This window comes from Pagrus pagrus (genome assembly GCF_965226575.1).
Source record: "Pagrus pagrus genome assembly, chromosome: 10".
In the NCBI taxonomy this organism is placed as follows: domain Eukaryota; kingdom Metazoa; phylum Chordata; class Actinopteri; order Spariformes; family Sparidae; genus Pagrus; species Pagrus pagrus.
Genome location: NC_140194.1, coordinates 28,609,433 through 28,622,910, shown reverse-complemented (window position 1 = coordinate 28,622,910; position 13,478 = coordinate 28,609,433). Strand labels below are relative to the sequence as shown.

The 13,478-nt window shown below is 42.4% G+C and overlaps 1 protein-coding gene across 2 annotated transcripts in view; it reads right to left on the bottom strand.

Moving 5' to 3' along the window:
- Positions 1 to 13,478, bottom strand: part of necab2 (N-terminal EF-hand calcium binding protein 2) — a 144,296-nt gene that overhangs the window by 70,572 nt on the left and 60,246 nt on the right. For both annotated transcript variants that reach the window (XM_084364882.1, XM_084364883.1), the window contains exons 6-7: positions 2,274 to 2,410; positions 1,110 to 1,234 (exon numbers count right to left, since the gene is read on the bottom strand). In XM_084364882.1, the coding sequence (XP_084221008.1) occupies positions 1,110 to 1,234; positions 2,274 to 2,410 (262 nt within the window). The remainder of the gene's footprint in view (positions 1 to 1,109; positions 1,235 to 2,273; positions 2,411 to 13,478) is intronic.

Genomic DNA, 13,478 nt, shown 5'->3' with positions numbered 1-13,478 from the left:
TGCAGGCCCCACTCTGGGCAGCCCCATTATAAACCATCTGTTGTCTACTGCTTTACTAATAAAGTGTGTTCCGCACTTCTAACCCTTCTTAACATGGACAAAATGACACACCGACCCTGAAACAACACAGTGAACACCTTTAACTGACACCAGTCAATAACAACATCTGAGCAGTGATGGATTAAGTTCCTCTCTACCCTTGCGAGCTTTTCTTTTCCTAAGCATCGACTCAACTGTATCTTTTTTTTTGTCCGACTCGTCTACTGTGAAGTTTGTGTAGCGATAAAGTGATGCCATATCTCGACGACTTTTGAAGTGTCATTTCTTCAGCAAGCAATTTGTTTCGAGTGGGTGCAGAGTGTCAAGGCGAGCGTGCGCTGCAGCGTTAACTACCAGCTGGTGGAGGAAGAGAGGAAGAGAGAGCGAGGACGACTGTAACAGAGACAGAAAGACAGAGAGAGACAGAAGAAAGTATATAGACAGGGAGAGAATAATGAGGGTCCTGCACATCCTCAAAGAGAATCGCCAGCTTCAATCAGTTTGTGTCTGTTTCAGGTGCTGTGACATACAAACACATGCACACATACACACACACACACACTCAGCAGTTTAGTTTAGTGTCACTCACACTCACAGGTTTGACTTTATGACTTTCAGAGATATATAAAGTAATTCCTTCCACCTTATCCCTTTGCTTCCTCAGCTTTTCTTTCCATTTCTTACCACCTCATCCTCGTCTTCCTCTCTCTGCCTTCTTCCTCCCCTCTTTTCCCCTCGTCCCCTTCACCTCTCTAAGCCCCATTCTTTTTCTTCTGCCTGTTTGCTGTGGGAAAGTTGCATCAGACCTGTGCAGCTGGCAGATTGAGGTGTTTTACAATGGAGAATAAATCAAATAGGGGTGAGAGTGTGTGAGTGTGTGTGTGTACAATATATGAAAAACTGCTGAGTGGCAGCCACAGTTTGATTTCTGCTCGCCCAGAGCGATGTACCCTCACTAAAGGTCGTGGATATGAGGCTAATCATACAAGCGCATGACGGATGGCCCCCGACCATGACTTCTGAGGAATTGTTGGTGTGTGTGTCTATAAGAGTGTGTTTGTGGTTGTCACCTGAAGCAGTGTTGATGGTCCTGACAGCCTCCCTGGCACTGACTCTGTTGTTAGGGGGATAGTCAGGGACGGTGTTTTCGTTGCGCCTCGGTGGAATCCGTGGGCTCACCTTGGCAGGTAGATGACTGAAACACAGAGAGAAAGAAGCAGAGAGATGGGTGAGGAAAACAAGAGAAGTAGATCATGAAAAATGGGATTGTGGAGGGGTGAAGGAGAGAGAGAGAGTGGAGCAAGAACAAAGAATCCGACTTTCCAAAATAGTTTGAATGGTTTAAGGAAGAAACCAAAGGAGATGATGACGAGGATGAAGGGAGTGATGGAGGGTGATCTGAAGAAGCTGTCTGTGTGTGCATGTGTGAGTGTTTGTGTATTATTCACGTCGTGGGACATAAATCTGTTTACACAGTAATAATGTGGGGACCCACCTCCTTTTGGGGACAAAATGCAAGTCCCCATAATGTATGTCATTTGAGAAATTGAAGGGAAGTTTTGGTGTAAGGTCAGAGTAAGGTTGGGTTTAGAGCAGGGTTAGGGTTAGGCAAGTAATAACTAGTTATGATTGTAAGTCTCCAGAAAATGATTGTAAGTCTGTCCAATGTCTGCAGAAGTGATGGAAAAATGTGTGTGTGGGTGTGTGTGTGTGTGTGTGTGTGTGTGTGTCCATACTTGTACTTGCTACAGTACATCGTGAGGACTGGAACATTGTAACCAAATAAGTGTAACCAAACAAGTGAGGACATTTTTGGGAGGGTGAGAACATTATGGCCAGTCTTCACAACTTCAAAGGTCTGCTTGAAGGTTAGGACTTGGTTTTAAGGATTAGGTTTTGGGTAGGTTTAGGGTAATGGTAAGAATTAGGATTTTGGTTATGATAGTTATGGTTAGGGTGAGTGGCTAGGGAATGCATTCTGTCAATGTGGGCGCTCATATTGAGTGTGTGTGTGTGTGTGTGTGTTAGTGTGTGTGCGCGTGTGTGTGAGCGACAGACGTTCTAACCAGAAGAGATCTGTGCTTGAAACACTGCCTGGTTACAATTATGAGCGCTGACAAGCTGAGTTTTACACATAATGCCATGAAACATGTGTACACACATACACACACACACACACACACTCCCAATTTCACACAAAACAGTCTGAAACAGTGATATCCTCATTGGCTCACCCTGATTGGCTATGCTGCTCGTCAATGGCGTCCACGGCACTCTCTACAGAGCTCAGGAGAGACTGGATCTGATTGGCTGATTCCTTCAGCAGGAAACGGGTCACAAACTGCTCCACGTTGGTTCCTCTCTCATAAACCTGGAGGGAAGAGAGGGAAAAAAAACATGATTATGTATTTAATTTATTTATTTATTTAACCATATTCAGAGTCATTCTCTCAAAACATAATACAAAAAACAGTCCGTGGAAGTTTATGTTCCATAAAAAATAAAAGAAGTTTCTTTCACACTTCACAATGCAGCTTCCTGATTCTCACTCTGTTCCCTTCACTCCTCTGAGGGACTTTTTCAGCATAAATCTCTTCTTTCCATCCGATGGTTGAAGGGATTCTAAAGGTGGACAGGCAACATGTCGGGAGGCCAAAATAACAAGTAAAAATAGACCTTTCACTCTCTCTGCTGCCATATTTCCCCTCCACTTCTCTCACTCCCTCATTAATCTCTTCCTTTCCTCCCTCCGAGTCTCCAAGTGTTTCACGTCCGATGTAAACCTTGAGAACCTTTTAGTCTGTGCAGAGAACTAGGCTCGCTGGGAATTAAAAGTTCTGCTTTGTCGTTTTACTTCTCTTATTAATCACAAAAGCACAAAAAAGTTTGGATATCAATAAAGTTGTCGGCATCAGCCACTACTCTTAACAATACTGATTCATAGTGACAAACTGTAGCTCATTCAGCGCAAAGCGTATTGATCCTTACATGTAGGTAGTCAATCATTTTCATAGATCTGTTTTAAGTCGTCACAACTGCTGCGAATGAAGCCCTGAAAGGGAAATCTATCCAGACAGAACATACTAGTGACGGAAAGTTAGAATTTTTTTCATGTGAGTGAAATTCTCTCAAGAGAAAAATGATAAAGAATGAAATTAAACAATGTGTCTGACTGTGCCAATAGCAGCAATTGTGAGCATGTCTGGCTAATTGGCTTAAAACATGCTCTGACTTTACTTTTGATCACATGGCCACCATTTTCCTTCAACGTCACACTCAGGCTGGGAAGCTCAAATGTTATGCTGCTGTTATCCAGGTTGCAAGTCGTGTAAACGTAGGAAATCTGACAAATTCTTATCATTTCACCATTTCCTGATCGATCAGCAACTGAAAAGATGACAGACAATAAAAATTTGAAGGGACATTGTGAACAACATAATTGATAACACATTAGCTAACGTTAGCATTCAGCCACTTCCTAGCTAGCATTACTGTGTGATGACATCCATTGTGTTTCACTTTCAGGCTTATTATGCCTTATGGCTTATGCCTTTCCTATCGTATCGTGCAACACTATCAAACAGTGCTGCAAGCTAATGGTGCTGTCCCTCATGATTTAAGCTATTCATTGCCCTTATAGTTGCTGATCAATAAGGGAGTGGTGAAATGATGACTTTTGTCAGATTCTCTATGTTTATATAATTGTAACCTGGAACACAGCCTTGAGACATTTTAGCTTCCCACCTTGAGTGTGATATCAGAGGAAACTCACTGCAATGTGAATACAGTCTGTCCCAAAAGCTAGCATATCACCAGCTAACGATTCAGTTTATTTAAGGGGTTATTCATAACTAGCACATTCACTGTGTAAGTTGGCTATTTCCTCTCTGTATGAAGCCAGCCCTGGATACTATAACAGTTTAGAGCCTGGGTCTTCAACGGGGGGGCTGCGAACCCTTGGCGGTCCTTAGAGTTACTGCAGGGAGCGCGGCAAATTATTGTTTGATAATACTTTTAACACCTTCAATAAATGAAACATGACAGTCTTGTGAGCAACAGTGGTTTGTTTTGTAACGTATCAAACAAGAGACACTGACATACCCCCACCTCAGAATATACATTGCCCTACACATTATTGTAGGCACAGTTTAATATGGATATATGTAGTAGGGGGTCCCTGCCCCATCTTTCTAACAGTTAGGGATGCTTGGCTTAACAAACATTGAAGAGGTTTAGAGTAATGTTAGCAGCTCTGTACTGTTCTTTATTCGATTCGGGAAAGTTTTACCTTGCCAGTGATACCTGAGATAGAATTACATTTGCCAAACTCATCAGTTAGTCCTCACCTTTAAAGTCTTACGTTGTTTCTCTTGTTGTTTACAGTAATACTAGTTAACATTCAAGGTTTAACTTAATTAGCAACTTAAATAGTCTAGCTAGCTACGAGGGATAAAATCTGCTGTTGACAGTTGCCATTTCATCCGAGAAATCAACAGTTGCTGTCTAGAAATAAGAGGCCTCCTTTTGTCTGCCTCTGTCTGAAATTACATTTTTCTGTTTGTATTTCATAAAACAGGTGTAAAGCTAGGTGTGGCACCAGTAACTTAGCCTAGCAAACAGGCCCTAATTTAATATCGCTCAGTTGAGGATTACAAGAAACTAAACAGGCAACTTTCGTGTGCTGTTTAGAAATGTTCCCACATAGCAAAGTTGGTCTGGCCCAGTGTAAGTGTCTGTCACATACAGCAATGAATCAGGCCTATGTCAAGGCATTCATGCTCTGGCTACCAGATCTGGACCACGTCCACACCATAAGTGATTACTAATGTGGGCCAAGTGTATATGACTGTGTGGACTGTCACCGGGCCAGACTTTGCTATGTGGGTTAAAGCTTTAAACACTGTCAATAACACATGAAAACCAAACCATCAAACACGAGGCAATAATTGACTACATGCGTACTCCAGAGAGCGAACTCAGTCGGTCATGTCAGCTTTACTGTCAGAAGTCACAGTGCAGTGATTCAGGAAGACAATTAAGGTTCCTGTGCAGTCAGCCATTCTCTGCTATGCTCTAATCAAAGACAAAGGCTCCCACGAGACGCAGAATCACACGGGCCGTATTGACTTCCATTATCGCAGTCAACAGCTTTTACTCACGTACACACACATGTCCACGCACAAACATGCATCCTCAGCCATGCAAACACAAAGACTCGGAGGAGGCTCATCCTCATCGGCTCATGTGTGGAATAATCCAGTCGGCTTGTTCTGGTTTTTTAACAGAATCCACTCAGAGCATAAAACACACATCTATCTGAAGTGGAAGCAACATAAATCACTAGGATTACAGAATCCAGGTTTTGTTGGTAGCTTTTTTATGCACAATTTTACCCAAGAGACACTGATGACTCACTAATGACTACCATGCTGAGATTCAATTACCAAAGTGGGGTACACGTCTGAATAAACAGAGACGCTACATGAAAATTTTGGCAGTTTTCTTGGAGAGATTATGAGAGCATTATGACTCCATTAGGGGAATTTAGTCATTGAATAAGAAAATGCTGATAGATTCTTGATACAGCATGCCACTTATTTGGCATATTGAGTGTGCTGGTAGACAGTGTGTTCTCTATAGAGTCAAGCACTATCATTTATTTGAAACGACAATGAACCAAACTAATAAAGTTGAGAACCAAACTAATAAAGTGGAGAAATTCCCTGAGGTGATATTCTCAAAGTTTACAGCTGTTTTATAGGTTCAGAGGAAGAAGTGATTAGAGGACTAGCTCCCACAGTGGGTGAAAGATGCAGGAGTAAAACAAGGTGGATAAACTGGTTGTTTTTATGGTCATAGTAAAGCTATTGGCACTATTGTCCAACTGCACACAGAGAAGATGTATTAAAGTCTATGTTTGTGTGACCTTTGAGTGAGTAGTGATATATTTGTTTTATTTCGCACAGGCTGAATCACATCTTCAGCTGGCTGCATAAAACACTCCGGTTCCCAATATTCTCTAGAACTCTGCACTGATGAAGTTATTGAATAATAGGTGCTCATGTAGTGTTCACATACTGTATGTACGTGTTTACATGCATGATTGCTGACAATAACTGTTAAACGCTTAAATGCTTATGTGCCTGGACTGATTAGATCAAACAAATAAGATTAGATTAGATTAGATGTTAATGATCATTACTGACTAATGGTGCCACTGGAGCAACAATTGCAATAGTATGCATCAAATGTTAAACACACACAAGCAACCAACAAATTGAAGTATAAGTATATAAGCCACTACGGTACAACTTGGAAATTCCTACATTGTGCTTCCCAAAACTTGCCATTAAAGATAATTTAAACTGGCAATAGACATTTTTGTTGTAACTCATCATTCTGAAGTAAATACTGATTGCACAGTGTAATGGCTGGAGAAAATTGACATAATCCGAATATAGATTGGTTCCCTATAAACCTTGCTTTCACTATGGTATTTGGCCTGCCCATGAGGCTTGACTTTTCCTGCAAAAATGAAGGTCGCATGACAGCACGAAGGAAGCATGTCTGCCATTGCTCAACCAGAAAGTCAAGAGGCATTCGGGCATTTGCTCAATGGAGCGCGCCAGTGTTGTGTCAAAGTCTGTTTCCTCGCTGATATGTGCTTCCTCTTCGCCAGTGGTGGCACAGTGGTTAACACTGTTGCCCCACAGCGAGAAGGTCATGGGTTTGAATCATGCAAAAAGTACAGAGTTTGCATGTTCTCCCCATGCTTGCGTGGGTTTCCTCGATCAAAACTTGCACACTAGGTTGATTCTCCAGTCAGTGCCCTTGACCAAGGTACCTGCTTTGTTGCCAACTGTCCACAGCCATGGACAGCCATGTTGCTGATGTCGTGTTTGCTACACTGGCACCAACAGAACTACCACAGGGAAACACTAGAAGGGGGGAATTTGAAAAGTTGTCTCTTTCCACTTTAAGATCCTTTAATGATCTAGCTGTACACATAATAGCCTCAAATGCATAATGCATTGAGTCTCGACTCCTTGGTTCCTAGATGCTCCAGCCACCCCTTCTCACTGTTCATCCCCATGCAATCGACCCCTTTTCATCCTTCTCCTTGACCCCAATTTACCGTGACCCTCATCCTGTCTCTGTCGCAATCTTCTATCCATTTCTAACAACTACTTTTGTGTTGTGCAATGGCGTTATGCATTTTCAATAAATTAGCACAAACCAGTCACATTCAGCCTGGAGCTTTTACGGCCTTTAGGGCTTTTTCCACTTTGCTTTTTAGAATCAAGGAATGCTGCATCAGCAGAACATCCAAACTGCACAGGACTGATTCAGAAATGCAGTGTGGGTTTATTTGTACCTTCTGTCGAACACAGTGGGTTGTGTGAAATTGTAAATTCTATTTTCAGATTCATCCTGTCTTCCTCTCCCCTCACTTTCTTCCCCTCTCCTCTTCCTGTATGTGTCTATCACTCCATCTCTTCCTCTGCTCCCATGAGCCCAGCTACAAAACCTGGGATAGAAACACTGTGATCTATAATTCACACAGATCACTGACCCAGGAGGAGATACACCGTCTCTCTCTGCTGGCTCCCTGAAAACAGCCTGGTGATTAGCTACAGTGTGCATTATTGTTAGCATCAGTGTGTGTGTGTGTGTGTGTGTGGATGTGTCTCTGTTGAGATCTGCGTGTGCTTTTGGATGTGTGGATTTTGTGTGATGATTGATGACATTGCTTTAGAACTTATCACACCTACAAGGTTCAATATTGTCATTTCTCACACATCGCCAAGTGTTTCATTTGAAAGAGCACACACAGCCAACACGCACGGAGCTGCAATCTGCCCTGAAGTCACTTTAAGTATCAGTTTTTTGGTTTTTTTTATCACAAAGTGGAGGTGACATGATTTTTATGAGACCTGAAAAATTTAATCTGGTAGGAGTAATTGACCGAGCCAGCGGGGTCACTAAGCCTGTGAGGGTTTGTGTGTGTGTGTGTGTGTGTGTGTGTGTGTGTACACACAGATCTTTTTCATCTTCTTAAGGTTAACAACAAATCTCCTCATTATCATCCACCTACGCATCTGCACACATACGGCACAGCTTTCCCCTGCAGTGTTCACACACACAAACAAACACACACACACACACAGACACACACACACACACACACACACACACTCTTTTGCGATAAGATGGTGGTGGCTGATTACAGGGGGTTACAGAAGGTGGTAATCAGTGATTATAGAGGTTGGTCTAGTTAGGGGAAATTATTCCATCTTCAGTGTCTCAGATGGGGATACAGAGACTTTGCGGAGGTGACAAAGATGTACGCCTCCAGTTTGACAGACATAATTGACTGATAATGACTGCAGTGTTTTCACTCACACATTATTCACTATATATTCGACTAACAATTTTACACTTTGGTTCATGATTTTCACTAAAACGTCACTCCTGGACAGGAAGCATTGGCCATATATTCAAACTGGCACCTTATCAGAGAATACAGCTGCACTGTTGTTATCGGCGCTGGGTCAGGGGTGTGTAAGCTGACCAATCAGAGGAGAATAGGTATTTGGGAGGGAGGACCTTAAAGAGACACAAGCTAAAACAGAGCTTCTCAGACACAATTATAAACATGAAATAAGTGTAATATGTCTCCTTTAAGAAATGGTAAATGTATAGTTAATTAAACTTTAGTAAATAAACTGTCAACAAACAATGAAAAACTTTATAAACAATTCATTAAACAATTGTAAAGGTTTATAAACATCAGTTGCAATTTTATAATGTCCAGCCAAATAATGTTTATAGATGAACTACACAGTATTTATTAACCATTTACAATATATTACAATTACAGTTACTATTACAGTTACAATTACATTATCAGTTACAACTGATATTGCTTAATAAATGGTGTATGAAGCATTTCATTGTTTGTAAACTAAAGTTTTATTAACTTTACATTTACCATGAATTGATGGTGGTTATTATTATTATTATGAAGTGTTCTGGAAATATGAGCATAGCAGAATTAGAAATCAAATAATGTGATGTTACTTAAAAAAAAAAGACTCTCGCAAAGTCTCACTGATTTCATTCACTCTGACAAACTAGCAGTCATGCTCATGAAAGCTTCCACCAATCTGTAATGATGGGGTACGGACTGCATAATAAGACAGTGAGTGGCGCTCCCCTTGTGTATAACCCCCAATCTAGAGTATTGATTGGGGGTTGGCGACCATATAATTGTGCCTGTAGTGTTGTCTAGTCTAAATAATGTCACAACAGCCTTCCAGGCGTGCCAGTGCTGGCATGTCAAGCATGAACAACTTTGAGTAAAGAAGAAGGTGTTGCAAGCTGGCCATCACTCAGACAGCAGGGTGGGAGAGGGGATGTAAGTGTTGGTATTGATCCACTGATAATTCTCTATATCCTTCAGCTTAGTTTGAAGGAGCTTGATCTGTCTCACAGGAGGTAAATTGAGTCACCTTAAGCAGCTCTCAGAGGAGAGGAGAGGAGAGGAGAGGAGAGGAGAGCGACCTTTTCCTTGCACCATATTTAGGTCAGAACATAAACTCCTTTGAAACATGAGGCCCTGGATCATGGTACAAAGTGTAAACATCTTGCAAATACATGAAAAAACTTCAATGTGTGCCAGATCCTGGGTTTGTCTGGCCTCAGCATCTCATGCGGATCGACAAAACTGTACTTTCTCTGCTGCTCAAAATATAAGCTGAAAAATAATCAGTCAGCTAAAACCCAGCTGTTTTCAGCACCTGTAGGCCAGGAAATGTAGAAGTGTGTGAAGAAATACACTCATATTTATATCGTAACAGTTTGGCAGGCTCTTAATGTGGTGTTAGGTTCCTATTGAGGCAATAAAGAGTGCTTTGACTTAAGGGAGATATATTAAGCACATTTTCAGGTTCATCCTTGTATTTTTGGTTACTACTAGAATATGTTTACATGCTTTAGTGTTCCTCCTCTGTCTGCTCTCGCTCTGTTTCAATACCCAGTGACTGGTCAGCTCACACATGTCTGACCCAACACCACTAACAACAACAAAGCAGCCGTGCCAAACTAGCTGCTGGGCAGAAATTATGAAAATGTGTGACATGATGCAGTATGATGTCACAAAGTCACGGAATTAAAGGAGGGAGTACTGACGAGGCGTTTCAGGAGCAGTGTTTTCTGTGGGAGAGAGGAGCTTCTGTTGGTGCAGGCTTTGACCTTTTATATTTCAAGATCTTTTACATGCACAAGAACTGATGAAAAATGCTGAAGTAAAGGAAAAAAAACAGATAAGCATGAAAGGTCTCCTTTAACAAACACTGTTTGCTGAAAGACGTTGTAACAGTTTAGTATACAGCAGCAGTAGTAACCCTGAACTATCCTGATCCTGGCCTATGACTACATCACCAGGTTACACATGAAACCATCTGTGTTTAAAGTGAATGAATTTCGGCTTCTGTTCAAATCTCTTAGTGACACACAGACGGTGGTGGCCGCAGCTATGTTTCACTTGCTTCGACTGAAACGAGTCCCGCCCTCCTACAGATTGCAAGACCAAGATGGTGAGATTTGAGATTGGACACGGTGGCGCCCTGCTGCGAGATCAAACTCTACACTTCAACCAACTGTCCCGATCACCACCGACATAAAGGTCAGTGTGTTTGAATCTAATCTATTATGGACACGCATTAGCACTTGAAACAGGCCGTCACATGCTCAAGGCCGCTCTGCATACAGAGCAATTCATTTCACTTTCTCCTTTTTTAACTCTTTTTTTTTCGCAGAGTAAAAGGAAATTAAATTCTTCACATTACCATATCTTCATAGTCTCTCTTATTGCATTTCTTTGCCTGACCTGTGCTCAGAGACTTGACTGCAGGCGAAAATGGTCCTCAATTAGCTATTATAGAAATGTCTGCTCAACTTTATTTTCAACCTGAGGCTTCTGGTGACAGTTTCACATAATCTCTTGGTCTGTCCCATATAGAAACATTTGGCATCCTTTTTTTCCCCTCTCCTGTGCAGGTCTGTTTGCAGGTCAGGGAGAGCTGGCTGCAATGTCTCTGGATAAGTGGGTAATGGAGTGCAAAGGCGATGTCCCCTGAGGGCTGCAGTGTTGCTCAGATTTGTGCCTCTGTAGGCCAACAAGGCATGACATGAGCCTTTTTTCTGCAGGTTCTTGACAGTATGAACAGGGAGTAATAATGACTGCTGGTTACATGATCATAACCAAAGACAACAGCGGAACTATCTAAAAGTAAAAAGAAGTCAAAGCAGACGTGTGTTAAGCTTAATTGTGTCCCACCCTACATTTACTCATTATACAGTTTTCTATCTGTCTTAATGTATTAGAGGTCATTTTTATTACCTTTTTCTTCCTGGTTGTTATTATTCCAAAATGAGGTTGTGTTACACTTTTGATGATGCTCATTATCAGTCATTCCTTCATGAGCTCTCTGTGACACCAGAGAAGATGGCTGTGGGTCAGGAGGTCGAGCGGGTCATCTACTAATGGGAGGGCTGGTGGTTTGAGCCCGGCCTCTGGCTTGCGTAATTGTCCTTGAATACTCTAGTGTAAGTTCTGCACATGAAAAGCTCAGCCGTCTAGTTAGCACCAATACGTTATATACAACGTCGGGTTACACTTTAATAAAGACTTTGCGGCGAAGATAGCAACAATACATAACATACAACTTCCAATCAGTCTTCCAAAATGAAGTGTGCTGAAAAACAGCCCACATTGTATGACATATAAGACTTTTGGCATGTTTTTAACATAGTCAAACAGTTGCGGTTTGGTTAAAATCAGGCAATAACAAGTTCTGGGTTAGGTTTCAGAGTGACTAACTGTGTATTGTATGTGATGTCACTCATTCAACTTACGTTATCGGTTATGACATTAATGTATGTTCACTTACTTACATTATATAAATTGTACTCAATTGACGCAATCCCTGGTTTCCAGAGGGATAGTCCTGCAAAAGACCCACCCAACCACACCCAATACCTCATAACTTAGACTTTCTCACTCTTTATACTACTGCACTAGAGGGGGGTTTCAAGATGTGACGCTAGAGGAACTACAGTGCCACACTTTGAACCATTGGACGCATTGACCAGGCTGCTGTATTTTATGCGATGCCAGTAAGAACAGGCTCAAACAGCACAGGGGGCTGTCGGTCACTGGAGCTTGGTTTTCTCTGATGATGCAAGATGGCATCAATGAACTGTCCAGCGCAGGAGTTATCTGTCGGTACATATGTCTTCAAATGTACAGCTTATGGTTTGTTGAGAAAAAGTCAGTGCAAGCCCAAAAATAAAAGGAAATAATGTATGTTTTATTACTACACGTGTCAAAGCAACCATAGCAGCAGCAGCAGTAATACAGAGCTTTCTTCTCAATGGTGTCTCTGCTGTTGTCAGGGACAGAAAGCCCCCCTGTTCCACCTGCTATGAGGAGAGGAGAGGAGAGGAGAGGAGAGGAGAGGAAATGAGAGGAGAGGAGAGGAGAGGAGAGGGGAGGGGAGGAGAGGAGAGGAGAGGAGATGAAATGAGAGGAGAGGAGAGGAGAGGAGAGGAGAGGAGAGGAGAGGAGAGGGGAGGAGAGGAGAGGAGAGGAGAGGAGATGAAATGAGAGGAGAGGAGAGGAGAGGAGAGGGGAGGAGAGGAGAGGAGAGGAGAGGAGAGGGGAGGGGAGGAGAGGAGAGGAGAGGAGAGGAGAGGAGAGGAGAGGAGAGGAGAGGAGAGGGGAGGAGAGGGGAGGAGAGGAGAGGAGTGTGCACAGCTTGTAGTGTGTAGCATGTTGCCTGTGAGCAGTTTACTGTTCACAGAGTTCCTTCAGCTGGTCTTCAAACGGCTCCAGGCACTACAACGCCCACATCTCAGCCTACCAAGGTGCAATCTCTAGAGGCTTCCTGAGCTGCCTATTTTTAGAATTTTCATTACTTTTTATTGGTTTGATCTTTTTTTCGTTTTTCTTTTTTACCATGGCAACCAATAAAAAGTTGTTTATGTTGCAGCTAGTCTGAATCGTCTGCTGTGAGAAGGTGTGTTGGTTTTTGGATGTGGCGTCTCTTTCATTTCGCAGCTCAAGAGGTATCACTTTTTATTTCACAGGTCTCTGCAGAGCCGCCGTCGTCTCCCTACAGTAGGTCTCTATCTGCGAGGGTAACAGAGGGATAACAGAGGTTTGATGTGTCAGGAAGCACAAGCGTATCTCCCCGGCTGGCCCTCTACATCTGAAAACCCCCACAACCCTGCCTCAGTTTCACACATCAACCAATTAAAGTGGTATCCTAGCAACCACAGTCAATATGTCTCTAAGCAACGCCATTTTAGCAGTATGCAGGAAATTATATCTGAGCAGCAGACCTTTTAAACTGAGAGACATTTTCCCTTAAAAT